The sequence below is a fragment of the Carcharhinus amblyrhynchos genome, chromosome 17, assembly GCF_965287045.1.
Source record: "Carcharhinus amblyrhynchos chromosome 17, sCarAmb.v2.hapA, whole genome shotgun sequence".
NCBI classification, from domain to species: domain Eukaryota; kingdom Metazoa; phylum Chordata; class Chondrichthyes; order Carcharhiniformes; family Carcharhinidae; genus Carcharhinus; species Carcharhinus amblyrhynchos.
In genome coordinates this window covers 26240373-26254702 of record NC_137340.1, presented here as the reverse complement: position 1 = coordinate 26254702, position 14330 = coordinate 26240373, and the positions used below count along the sequence as shown (strand labels likewise).

General features: G+C 39.5%; 1 protein-coding gene across 5 annotated transcripts in view; it reads right to left on the bottom strand.

The window, feature by feature from the left end:
- The window catches only part of c17h10orf90 (chromosome 17 C10orf90 homolog), a 178909-nt gene that overhangs the window by 57858 nt on the left and 106721 nt on the right, over positions 1-14330 (bottom strand). For 4 of the 5 annotated variants that reach the window (XM_080205636.1, XM_080205637.1, XM_080205639.1 and 1 more), the window contains 2 exons: positions 11477-12632; positions 443-651 (listed from right to left, as the gene is read on the bottom strand). In XM_080205636.1, coding sequence (XP_080061762.1) covers positions 443-651; positions 11477-12632 — 1365 coding nt within the window. The remainder of the gene's footprint in view (positions 1-442; positions 652-11476; positions 12633-14330) is intronic. The other variant, XM_080205638.1, reaches the window with a different exon arrangement.

Sequence of the window (14330 nt, the reverse complement as noted above, 5' to 3'; positions counted from 1 at the left end):
TCAAACACATTGCTGTGGCTCTGGAGTCACATGGAGGCCAGACTAGTAAGGATGGCAGATGTCCTTCTCTAAAGGACATGAGTGAACCAAAACAAGTCTGGTGTAGCGCATATAATGCCCCAGTAGTGTATTTTCTCAATATGCTAATTTAAATAGCTTCCCTCAGACAAGAGAGTTTCTAATCAATTGCTTTTCCTACAGTTGGAGAGCTAATTCAGAGAGAAAGTTTTTTGTCCAGCTTGTTTTCTTTAACTATACAAACGGTACTGAGGAATATGGTTTAATATTTAGCACAAGACTGTTCCTGTGTGTATTTTTTATTGAACATTCCGCATACCAGCACAGTTTATCATTCTTGAATATAGCATACTCTATAATATCAAAGCAATTTTACTTTCACATTGTCATATCCAATAACTGGAATAGGCTTGAAGCCTCTTACCTGCAATGTGAGCAGTTGCAGTGCAGCTTTCCCCTGTTCAGTGTCAAGCTCTGACTGGCTAATCTCAATATTTTCACCTTGGTTTACAGTGGGAGATCCTGTTTTAGACTTGGCTATCATGCTGAAGGTGGGTTTTTGTCTTCCCTGTTTCACGGTGTCTTTCCATTTTCCATTTAATTCAACATGATTTTTATGGAATGTTATATCAGCTGTAATGAAAATCTCACATTAACTCAGGCAATTGCTGTCATTTCATTTCTACTGATGAACTGCAAACTGTTTGGAATACAGAATTGTTAGAACATGGTATAAGAGGATGTACTTCATCATTAAAAGGAAATTTAATAAAATGGTTAAATTTCAATGTTTTGCTCAGAAATAGGATAACTGCTCCAGTATTCTGAACAGTCATATTTTTTCTGTCCGATAAACAGCAGCATTTGCTTTTTGCTGGCTGATTTCACAGGTTTCCTCACAAAACTGGTTTGCGTGTAAGAAGACACAATAAAGAAGTTTTAATCTGAAGGAGCACATGGGGACTGGGGCGGGGGGATTTAAAACTGGAAGACGTAAGTATGTTGAGATGTTGCCTGCAATCCACCAATTTCTGGGTTTAATCTGTCTACAAATGGCTACTTGAGCTCCATCCCCTAGGGGAGGCAGGTTGCCAATTAACAAATAGTGATCACTCAATAGGAGTGATAATTCAACTCATTTTCAAACTTAATGCTGCATCCATTGGTTTCCTAGGCTTCCTGAATTCCCCAAGTGAAAGCAAGGTGAGACACATTGGCAACTGTGGGGCTGAACTAAATTCAAGAAAATGCTGCATTAAATATTTTGCTCCCCCAAAGCTTTCTTGCCTGCTCATGTGAGTTTGTTCACAGAAATTTTGTTGAGAAGTTACTTTCCACATGTAGCAGACAGGATGGCACCTGTTGATCCCACCCTGAAGGAAATGGTGTCTTTGGCAAGTTGAAGGACAAAGATGCCACGAGGCAAGGGAGAAAACAGCAAGTCCGGGACTCTTGAGTTGCAACATGGCAGGAGCTAAGGCCATGAATTCAGTGGCTTGAAGCCTCTGATGGTAACAAAGGAATGAAGAAATGGAGAGCAGGGCAGCAACAAAGAATACAGGTGAAGCACTGTGTTGAAGAACTAAGGCCATGAATAAGACCGAAATTTGGAGCATCAGCCATGAATATTCAGTGTAAATAATCTGTTCCTTGAAGTTAAGCTTTCATTTAAGAAATTATAAGCTTTGATGCCAGTGGAGTAACAGAATCCTATTTTATAGCCTCCATGTAGTCTGTGTGCTGGAATCTCATGTGCACTTTTGAGGTTTTCTTAATCTTACCATGATCTTAATCTTTTCATGGCCTTAGATTGGACCTTAGGCAAGGCAGCAGCACCAGCGTCAGCTTCTGGGCAGAGATTGTTAGCTGGGTAGCGGTGAGGGAAATAGCAGAAATGGGATTACTTTCCCAGCATTCTGAATAGAGAGCTAACCTGAGCAGTTTTTTTTGTCACATGCTGTCTTTTGCTGGCTAACATCACAGTGAAGAAAGAAAGAAAGAACAAAGAAAGAAAAGTACAGCACAGGAACAGGCCCTTCGGCCCTCCAAGCCTGCACCAATCATGATGCCTGCCTAAACTGAAACCATATGCACTTATGGAGTCTGTATCCTTCCATTCCTATTCATGTATACATCTAGTTGCCACTTAAATGCCACTATCGTAACTGCTCCCACCATCTCCCCAGGCAGTGTGTTCCAGACATTTATCACCCTCTGTGTAAAAAATCTGCCTTGCACATCTCCTCTAAACTTTTCCCCATGCACCTTAAACCTATGTCCCCTAGTACTTCATTTTTCTACTCTAGGAAAGAGCATTTGACTATCCACTCTGTCCATGCCACTCATAATCTTATCAAGTTGCCTCTCAACCTTCATCGTTCCACTGAGAACAAACCATGTTTATCCAACCTCTCCTCATAGCTAATACCCTCCAGACCAGGCAACATCCTAGTACACCTCTTCTGCATCCTCTCCAAAACATCCACATTCTGGTGACCAGAATTGTACACAATATTCTAAATGAGGCCTAAAACTTTTTATACACAATGCCCTGACCAATGTGGGCAAGCATGCCATGTGCTTTCTTGACTACTTTATCCACCTGCATTGCCACTTTCAATGATCGATGCACATGTGTGCCCAGATCTTTCTGCCTGTCAATACTCCTTAGGGCTCTACCATTTACTGTATAATTCCTACATGCATTAGACCATCCAAAATGAATAATCTCACGCTTGTCAGGATTAAACTCCATCTGCCATTTCTCTGCCCAAGTCTCCAACCAGTCTATATCTTGCTGTATGCTCTGACAATCCTCTTCATTATCTGCAGCTCCACCAAATTCTGCGTCGTCTACGAACTTACTAATCAGACCAGCTACATTTTCCTCCAAATCATTTATATATACTATGAACAACAAAGGTCGCAGAACTGATCCCTATGGAATACTGCTAATCACAGCCTTCTATTCAGAAAAGCAGCCCTCTACTGCTACCCTCTGTCACCTATGGCCAAGCCAGTTCTCTTCCCTATGATCCCGTGTGATTTCTCCTTTCGTACCAGCCTACCATGACGTACCTTGTCAAAGGCTTTACTGAAGTGCACGTACACAACACCTACTGCCTTTCCCTCATCTATCATCTTTGTCGCTTCCTCAAAAAACTCGATCAAGTTAGTGAGGCACGACCTCCCTTTCAAAAAAACCATGCTGTCTATCACTACAAAGTCCATTTGTTTCCAAATGTCAGTAAATCCTGTCCCTAAGAATCTTTTCCAATAACTTCCCCACCACTGACGTAAGGCTCACCAGCCTATAATTTCCTGGATTACCTCTGCTACACTTCTTAAACAATGGAACAACATTGGCTATTCTCCAGTCCTCTGGAATTTCACCTGTAGCCAATGAGGATACAAAGATTTCTGTCAAGGCCCCAGCAATTTCCACCCTTACATCCATCAATATTCTGGGGTAGATCCCATCAGGCCCTGGGAACTTATCTACTTTAATGCTTTTTAAGAAGCCCAATACCTCCTCCTTTTTGAAATCGACATGATCCAGAATATCTTCACATCCTACCTTAGGCTCCTCACCCATCAAGTCCCTCTCTTTGGCGAATACTGAGCAAAGTATTCATTTAGTATCTCACCCATTTCCTCTGGTTCCATGCGTAGATTCCCTCCACTATCCTTGAGTGGACGAACTCTTTTCCTGGCTACCCTCTTGCTTTTTACATATGTATAAATTGCCTTAGGATTTTCCTTAATCCTGTTTGCCAAGGACTTTTTATGACCCCTTTTAGCCCTCATAATTCCTTCCTTAAGTTTCTTCCTGCGTTTTTTATATTCAAGGGCTTCATCTGCCCTAAGCCTTTCAGACCTTACAAATGCTTTCTTTTTCTTTTTGACAAGGCTCACAACTGCCACACTTATTCTTCATTCTCACAGTACATGCCAGTCCTGAATTCCAATTGACTGACATTTGAAAGATTCCCACATGTCGGATGTTGATTTACCCTCAAACAGCCTCCCCAGTCTACACTCTCCAGATTCTATCTAATGTTGCTGTAGTTAGTGAGGCATGACCTGTAGTTTGTGAGGAAACCAGTGGTGTGCACAGAATTATCTCACCCATTTCCTCTGATTCCCTCCACTATCTTTAATGTCCTCAAAGAATTCCAGTAAAGTAGTTAGACATGACTACCTTTCATGAACCCATTCTGCCCCTACCTAATGGGATAATTTGTTTCCAGATGTCTCACTATTTCTTCCTTTATGATAGATTCAAGCATTTTCCCCACTATATAAGTTAAGATAACTGGCCTATAGTTACCTACGTCCTTTTTTAAACAGTTCTGTCGCATTTGCTATTTTCCAATCTGCCGGAACTGCCCCAGAGTTGAGATAATTTTGTTAAATTACCACAAGCGCATTTGTTATTTCTCCTGCCATCTCTTTCAGTACCCTGTGATGCATTCCATCAAGGCCAAGAGACTGGTCTACCTCTAGCCCCATTAGCTTGCCCAACAATATCTCTTTAGTGATAATGATCGTTTTTATATCCTCACTTGCCATAGCCTCCTTGTCATCAATTTTTAGCATATTATTTGAGTCTTCCACTGTGAAGACCGACACAAAATACCTGTTCAATGCCTTGGTCATTTCTTAATTTCCTCTTATTAAATCCCCCTTCTATCCTCTAAAGGACCAATGTTTACCTTAACCATTCTTTTTCATTTTATATATTTATAGAAACTTTTGCTATCTGTTTTTATATCCTAAGCTAGCTTACTCTCATAATCTATCTTACTTTTCTTTATAGCTACTTTTGTGGCTTTCTTTGACTTTTAAAGATTACCCAATCCTCTAGTTTCTCTACTAACCTTTGCCACTTTGTTTGTATTTTCTTTCAATTTATATCCTCCTTTGTTTCCTTAGATATCCATGCCTGATTATCCCTTTACCTACAATCTTTCCTTTTCATGGTATATACGTTTGCTGAGCACTGTGAAAGATCACTTTCAAAATCCTCCACTGTTCCTCAATTGTCCCACCATAAAGTTTTTGCTCCCAGTCTACCTTAGCCAACTCCTCCCTCATCCTATGTAGTCTCTTTTGTTTAAACAAAACACACTGGTATTGGATATTACCTTCTCATCCTTCATCTGTATTTTAAATTCAACCATACTGTGTTTGCTTCTTCCGAGAGGATCCCAAACTCTGAGATCACTAATTATTCCTGTCTCATTACACAAGATCAAATCTAGGATAGCTTGCTCCCTCCTAGGTTCAATTACATACTGTTCAAGGAAAGTATTGCAGATACATTCTATGAACTACTCCTGAAAGCTGCCTTGACCGACTTGGTTTGACCATCGACATATAGATTAAAATCACCCATGATAATTGCTGTACCATTTTTACATGAATCAGTTAATTCTTTGTTTATTGTCTGCTCCTCCGTGATTATTTGGTGGCCTATAGACTATGCCTATCAGTGACTTTTTCTCCTCACTATTTCTGATTTCCACCTAAATGGATTCAACCTTTCTCTCCATAGAACCTAAGTCATCTCTCACTACTACCCTCATGTCATTCTTAAATATCAGAGCTATCACCTCCCTTACCTTCCCATTTTCTCCAACTCCCAGTCATGACCACTCTGCAACCTTGTCTCTGTAATGGCCACTAAATTATACTCATTCATGATGATTTGTGCTGTCAACTCATTGACTTTGTTTCGAGTGCTACGAGCATTTAGGTAAAGTGTCTTTATGCTAGTTTTTATACCTTCTTTTTGAATCCTAACACCTCTAATAATAATATCTCCTGAGTTCTCCATCTTTTTAACTTTTTTCATAATTTTCCATGTATTTAAACCCTCCTCCCCACATGTTAACCTGCTGCTTTCCTTCCCATTAACCATTATACTTCCCATAGTTTTAACCTTCCCTTCCCCTGTCCCTGCCGTGCCACCCCCCCCACCTGGTAGTTTAAAGTCCTTGTGACCACCCTATTTATCCTCTCTGCTAGAACACTGGTCCCAGATCAGTTCAGGTGAAGACAGTCCCAACGGGATGGATCACTCCTGTTCCAATATTTATGCCATTTCTATGAAATGGAACCCCTCTTTCTTGCACTTCTCCTTGAACCATTTGTTTACTTCTCTATTTTCTCATTCCTATGCCAATTCACACATAGCTCTGGTAGTAATCCAGAGATTATAACCCTTGAGACCTGTTCTTTAATTTAGGTCCTAGTGCTGATAATCCCCAAATAAGTCCTGATAAGTCTTGCCTATGTTATTGTCCCAACGTGAAACACAACAATTGGATCCTCCCCCTCCCACTTTAATATCCTTTCAAGCTGGTCAGAGATGTCCCTCACCTTAGCACTGGTCAGGCAACATACCATGCAGAACTCCTGAAGCTGCTCACAAAGGATGCTATCAATCCCCTTAATTATAGAATCCCCTACAACTCCAACTGATAATTATCTTTCTGCTCTCCCCTCTTGAATGGCCTGCTGTACCATGGTGCATCCGACACTTCTGACCTGGCCAATTCCATTGCGGAGATAGGTATGTCCTACCTCTTCACAAATTTCATGGAATCAGTCCAGGTTTTTAAAGAATTGTGGTTCATGGCCCCAGAGACAAGTCATGAACCCTAGTGTACATGAGGGGTTTTTTTAAAAAGGTAAGTTCAAAAAGGCCCCCTCATGATCCCTGTCCAGATTCTGCACTCCCAATCCACTCCTCATGTTGCCTATGCTAAGCTCTGGCACTTCTACGTCCATTGGTCCACTGTACACTTTATAAAAACAATGAACATTACTGTATAAGGTGGAAAGTGTAAAAATGAAATGCTTTGAAAAGAAGTACCCAATTGATAGATTTCTTCTACTAAAAAAAAGGTTTGGATTCAAAGCTAATAGAAGTGCCAATCATCCAGGCACTTTCAAAAACCATGGATGCTGCCTTTGTAGTGTTTGGAGAGTAAAGACGGTGTGAAGAATGAGGGCTGGAGGGCCATTGTGTTATTTTTTTCACTGGGACAAAATCCCACGGCATTGAGGCAGGTCTTTTAAACAGTCTGTCTTTGTACCCAGCAGCCCATGTGGCTGCCTCAGCTCCCACTCTCACCCAGCCATCAGCAATGCATATCCTTCCTTTATGGTCACTTTCTCCCAAGGCGGGCAAGCCTAAACGGGAAATTTCCCAACTCCCCCACTTCCCCAAGGATTGAAATCTAGCCTGTTAATTCTGTTTCTCTAGCCAAAGATACTGCCTGACCTGCTGAATAGTTCCTGCACTTCCTGTTTTAACATCCACTTATTTCCAACATCTATGATATTTTGCTTCTGATTACAAAGCTGTTTTGCAGCCAGTAATCTGGCCAGTGTGTCATACCTGGGACAAATTACAATTGTAAACAAGAAAAGGCATTTCCCACAAAGGTCAAAAAACAAAAGAAAAGTTGTATTTGCAGAGTTCCTTCAACATAGTAAAATACCCATCAAGCTTCAGAATCGTGTTGGTCAAACAAAATTTGATATGGAATCAGAATAAAGAGAGGTGATTAAAAGCCTGTCAAAAAAGTAGGTTTTAAGATGGAACTTAAAAAAGGATGAAGAGATGTATAGGCCTGGGGAGGGAAATGCAGATCTTAAGATCCAGGCAGCTGAAAGTACAGCCACCAATGGTGGAGGGAAGGAAATCGTGAATGTGCAAAATGCCAGCACTGGAGAAGTGCAGTGACTTCAGAGAGTTGTAGGGCTGAAGGAGGTTACAGATATAGATAGGGATTAGGCCATGCAGGAATTTGAACATAAGGATGAGAATTTTAAAATTAAGGTGATGTTGAACCAAGAGCCAATGTAAGTCAGTGAGAACAAGGGACGATTGGAGAGTGGAACTTGGAAAATCAACATTTCAGGTATATGATTTTGAATCAGAGATTTGAAATGATACATCTGGCCTTAGGATTGGGTGTGCGAAGTTAGGAGATCTCTTGGCTCAGAGAGAACTCAGAAAATCCATTCGCAGGTAGGATTTTCAGTTAGGGGTGCCAACTTAACTCGGAATCAAGGTGGGCTATCCTGGAATTGGAGAGACTTTGAAGGCATGCCTGGCGCAGGTTGGACAACTGGGGCACAAGTGAATCCTTCCAGTTCAGTGTAGCCAGTCTTTTTTTTCAGTTTATTTATGTTCAGTTGTGCTTTAAAGTCTTCAAATTCTAGTTTGTAACATTAGTATTCAAATACTTAACATGCTTGTTTGTCAATCATCTGCAATCCCACCACAGAAGGTCAGGAAACTCATTTAAATATATCCAGAATTATTGATTTAACTTTTCTCCTGTGTTTGCCATGGAGGAGTTGTTGGCATTCTCAGCTCAGAGTTAGAAGGTTATGGGGTTAAGTCCCAGCTGGGAACTGACGACAAAAATCAAGGCTCACATTCCTTGTACTCCTCTAGTACTGGCCATGTACTAGACAAATTCACTTGTTAGAACCACTACGATATGCAAAAGTTACCCATTGGGGCAGACAATTTCAAATGCTATTTAAAGTTAGGATACTAAGTCATAATTATCAAGAAATGTCTAAACAGAGTTTATACATTTGTGTTTACTTGTTTTTTTTCTCAGAGGTTTCAGAGTAGTTTTGACTATTTTGATTGACAGAGACAGTGTCATGTGTTTAATGGGAAGAGCTAAGAATTTCTCCTTTATTCTTTTTAATAAGCAGTTCCTGCCTGGTTCTGAAAGAAGCGAGATGTTTTTCTCTCTCTCTCTGGAGATTGTCTTGGAGCTCCAGGGCTCCTGTGGTAGATAGTGAGGAAGGGTGTCTTAGTCTACAGGGAGACTTGGATAAGTTGCAGAGCTGGGCCGAGAGGTGGAGGATGGAGTTTAATGCGGAAAAGTGTGAGGTAATTCACTTTGGTAGGAATAACGGATGTGTAGAGTATAGGGCTAACGGTAGGACTCTGAATAGTGTGGATGAACAGAGGGATCTAGGTGTATGTGTACGTAGATCCCTGAAAGTTGGGAATCAAGTAGATAGGGTTGTTAGGAAGGCATACGGTGTCTTGGTGTTTATTGGTAGGGGGATTGAATTTAGGAGCCGCAGCGTCATGTTGCAACTGTACAAAACTCTGGTGCGGCCGCACTTGGAGTATTGTGTGCAGTTCTGGTCCCCACATTATAGGAAGGATGTGGAGGCTTTGGAGAGGGTGCAGAGGAGGTTTACCAGGATGTTGCCTGGTATGGAGGGGAGGTCCTATGAGGAGAGACTGAGGGATTTGAGGTTGTTTTCGTTAGAAAGAAGGCGGCTACGAGGGGACCTTATTGAAACATATAAGATGATTAGAGGTTTAGATAGGGTGGACAGTGATAGCCTTTTTCCTCGGATGGAGAAAGCTAGCACGAGGGGGCATAGCTTTAAATTAAGGGGTGGTAGTTATAGGACGGATGTCAGGGGTAGGTTCTTTACCCAGAGGGTGGTGAGGGATTGGAATGCCCTGCCTGCTGCAGTTGTAAATGCGCCTAGTTTGGGGGCGTTTAAGAGATCCGTGGATAGGTTTATGGATGGTAAGGGTTTGGTTTAGGTTAGAGGGTCATTGTTTTTTAAATGGTCTGCGCAACATCGTGGGCCGAAGGGCCTGTTCTGCGCTGTAATGTTCTATGTTCTATGTTCCAGGGCTGGCAACCTAAGTACAAGCATGTAAGCCTTTTGCTTTGCTTACTGATTTTGAAGAGGATTTTAAGTCTATAACAGGAATATTGCTTGAATTGGAACTAACAGGTATAGATTAGCAGTTAGGAATTACATCTTGTCACGCTTAAGTATTGTTCAACTGTTCAATGTTAAGCTAATTCATTTATTATAGTTAAATTGAGTTTTTAAATAAAGTTTGTTTGACAAAAGCTTCCCATTGTGTCAGCAGAACTGCACCTGGAGTGAAACATCATACCCTCACATTAATGCCAAAATAGCAAATTGCTGGGGTCCATTCTAACTTTATACTATACCTTGGGGTTTCTAATCAATACCCTAACAAAATCTAGCACTGTTCCTCAAATAACTGAAAATCATAAACATGCAGCAGATCCATCGGCATCTGAAAGAAAAATGACAGGTTAACATTTTGAATATAAATCATTGCTGGATTACCAGAATCATTGATTTAATTTTTCTCCTGTGTCTGCCATGGATGAGTTCTTGGCAATCTCAGCTCAGAGTGAGAAGGTTATGGGGTTAAGTCCCACCTGGGAACAAGGACAAAAATCAAGGCTCATGCTCCTTGCAGTACTGAGGAAGTGTTTCACCATTGAAGGTGCTGTCTTTCAGATGTGTCTAAGCTGAGTCCCAACTTCTTTCTCAGTTGGATATAAAACATTCCATGGGACTATTTTCAAGAACATCAAAAAATTAATTATCTGGTCATTATCACATTGCTGTTTGTGGGAGCTTGTTGGACACAAATTAGCCATACCATTTCTGACATTACAACAGTGACAGCAGTGACTATACTTCAAAAATGCTTCATTGGCTGTAAAGCACTTTGTGATGTCCTGAGGTCGTGAAAGATGCTATAAAAATGTAAATCTTTCTTTTCTTTCAGATTCTGATGGACATGTAATATTTTCCCAGCATCGTCTGATTGTACTTCAGATTTTCAATGTTCCTAGTTTGCATTCCTTTTACACCCACTACTATTACTTTCTGTTGTACCCTAATACCTTCAGAAGTTGTGATGCAAATTGAGCTTCAATCAGTTATATTAGTGCCATCTGTGCAGAATCAGCTGGACCACGCAAAAGATCTGGGAATTTTAAACGTCAGGGAGTTCCAGCCAAAGTCACTGAAATTTTTGTTTTCTGCATTGGTTATGGGTCAATTTTCCTGGATTAGGTCATTTCTTCAAAACTAGTCATACCAGGCCAAGATTTCAAATTCTGTCAATTGTGCAGGTTTGGGAAGCCTTATCAAATTTACTCAATTTCCTTAGTCATACATAGCCACTGGTAAGCAATGTTTAAAGATTTTCAACATTAAAAAAAGTAATATACAAAGAAACTGACTAAATTAATGAAACTATTAAACGGCTCGGCAATTTTAATGCCACTTTCAATCACTTTGAAGTCATGAATCTTACAGGATTGGACTTCCTTATTAAAGGTTTCATGATGAAGCCATTTTCAGCTGTATTATTGTTGCCATTATTAATTACAAAGAATATTTTCTAATGGCAAAAAGAACTATGTTCTATTAACACTGTCAGATTGCACTGGTTCATGGAATGTTTTACATCTGTGATTATTCAAATGATTAATTAGCAGAAATTTGCAAATATAACTTAAATAGTGCAATTTTACACATTTTGGTGTAATTTCTCAAGCAGAAACTTTACCCTCCAATATACTTCTAGGAAAATAATATATTTTCTGACACGTACCCGATTCCCTAATAATTTCAGAGAATGCACGCTGCACGTCATCTTGTTGACATTCATACTTCTGTTCAGTTGTGTCAATATTGGTTGCATTATTCATATTTGAAAGGAAAATAAGGAGATGAGCAGACCTCTCAGGTAAACTTGAAGCATCCTTTATACCAGAATGTGCATGCACATCATGTTGACATTTAGTCTTAAAATCTTTCTGAGTAGTTGATTGTTCCTGAATGAAGTCATTGGTTCTTAGGGATACATCCACTGGTTTCTTATCCAACATGGTGAAAGAGACTTTTTGTTTTAAGTTTCCAATGAATGGAATGAGCTTAACTGTGCCATTGTCACCATCTGCTGATGTTGTGGAAGAAGTGCAGTTTAGCCTCAAAAATAGGGTTGCTTTTTGTATTAATCCAGATGAACTGTTGTTTGTAAGAGAGCAAAGATCAATCAAAAGGGATTTGTCTAAGTAGTAAGCACTCTTAAAACACTGTGCTGGGACTTTGAAATGTGAAAAGGAAACAATGGACTGAACCTGCTGAGCAAGAAGACAGCTTTTGTCATTCCTGTTGCTTAGCAGCGAAGTTTCAGGAAGCCTACTATCAATTTTTAAAGTGCTTGGCCTGACTTCTGTTAAATGTAACACTGAGCGAGGCTCAGAGCATGTTGCTGCAGCAGTATATCCATCACTCAGAAACTTACTGACGTTATCTGCGTGGAAATAAATGCGCATAGTACCTTCACAACTCTTGAAATTTTTCAGAATTTTCACAGATCTGTCACACGCTGTTGACATTTTCTCATTTGTGGAAGCAGTGACAATTCTTTTAGAACATTTATTCGATGGACTTATTATTTTTCGGGCAGTAATTGTGATGGAAGAAAACCCTTTCCGAGATTTAATCAGGGTTTTACCTTTCCTGCAATGCACTGTTGAGTCCAGAATGCTTTCCTCAACGGGTGTTGTTGACAGTACTGTGTGTAATGTATTAATCTGAGATAAGTTTGGATTGCTTAATGGTTGATGGGAATGTCCAGCCTGGGCATGCTGTAAACAAATAGATGAAGCATGCAGACGCTTTTTGCTTGCTTCCTCTTTGATTGCCAGTGAGATTACAGCTGATGGAACTGATGTATTTGCTTTGCTGGATGTTGCATACTGCTGAAAAAAAAAATTGTGCAAATTAATCTACAGTATTATGGTAAGCACTGTATAATTAAAGTGCTAAGATCCTTTATTTCAGTTTACATGCGTAAGTTGCTTAAATATTTTCCAGCTCAATTCCTATTAATTGAATGAAAATGAATATTAAAACTTTAATCCTGTTAAATAAGACAAAACAAAGCATGTATAATTGAAGGCTTGACATTAATTGCAATATTCAGGCAGCTACATTAGTGCTCATATATAAAGCTGTTGGGGCTCTTTTCGTTCAGCTAGATGGCATACATTTACAAGAAATTCCCTTCAATGTGGTTGTAATTCGGTGTCCACAATGATTAATTTCACAACATGGGGGAGTAGCACCCAGTGTGTTCATTGCATGTAGTAATGTATATCTTTGATTTACTAAAGTAAACTAAATGATATTGGAATACACCCAAAAGTAATATTTGAATGTAAATATCAAAATTTATGATTTTTCACATTATATACACTACACATTTTCAATCATCTATAATTCAATAACTTTGATGTAATTTTTAATAAGTGTATTCTTTGAAGGGTAATGTCAGTTGAATATAGAATCACAGATATCTGGGAGATGCATTTCCATTTCTCTGATTTTATTTGATTTGAAGCCAACTGAGAAGAGCTGAAGGTTTCAGGCATTGAAGGCGCTTTGCTTTTCTCCTTTGGATCTTTGGCTGGGATAGAGAAATGTTATTGCAAGATTTTCTCATTTTGAAATAACTATGAAGCATAGTGATTGTCTAATAATATCATTCCTTGTTTGGTGCTTTAGCATTCATGGTTTTGATTATTTAGAAACTGAAGGACAAATACACTACAGCTTATCAATTAAACAAACTAACACAACAAAATTCATGATCATGGCTCTGAAGAAAAGGTACCACAAACTTGAAACATGGGTACGATTTCCAATGCAGCTAAAAGATTGCATCAGCTGACCTGTCTCTTCCCTTGCATTAATAGTACTTTTATTGCAATGTTAGCAATACTACTTCTGCATTGCAGTACAGTTATTGCTTTTCACTACATCTAGCAGCCAGAAGCAGTGGAATTTTGCATCAGGCAATTAACACACATGCAGATCTAAGCAAAATGTTTGAGTGGGATACAAATTCCTTTTACATTTAATGCTCCCAGAGTATTTTTTTTTGTAATTTGTAAAATTGCAGTTGCTGCAGTAGGGCCACACAGTAGATGCAAAGCGGTAAGACAGCTGAATATTGAGTTACATTTATTTGTGAGTTACATCTTTGGCAATGATTCTTCTGCTCCCTAATCACCATATAAAGGATAAAAGGCTAAAAATGATCACTATTAATATGCAGCCTCTCAGGTCCAAAAGTCATTTAAAAGGTATTTAAATAATCACCACAAAAGAACTACCTACCATATTGCATGGTATAAAATTGAATAGATGTGGGCGCAGTACTCTGACAGGGAAACTACTTAATTGCTTGTCTCAGAGCACGTGATAAGTGATATGCTGGAATTGTTGGTTCTAGATGAAGATTTAAGTTTATAGTGACAGTTTCTTTCAAACATGCTATTTGACAACTTACTTAGGAGTTTGCATTTTAAGTTAGACAATCAAAACCTCATGCAGCACTTACAATAAATATAGCATTTGTGAGGTCTGTCTGCCCTGAATTAACCTTGCACAAGGAA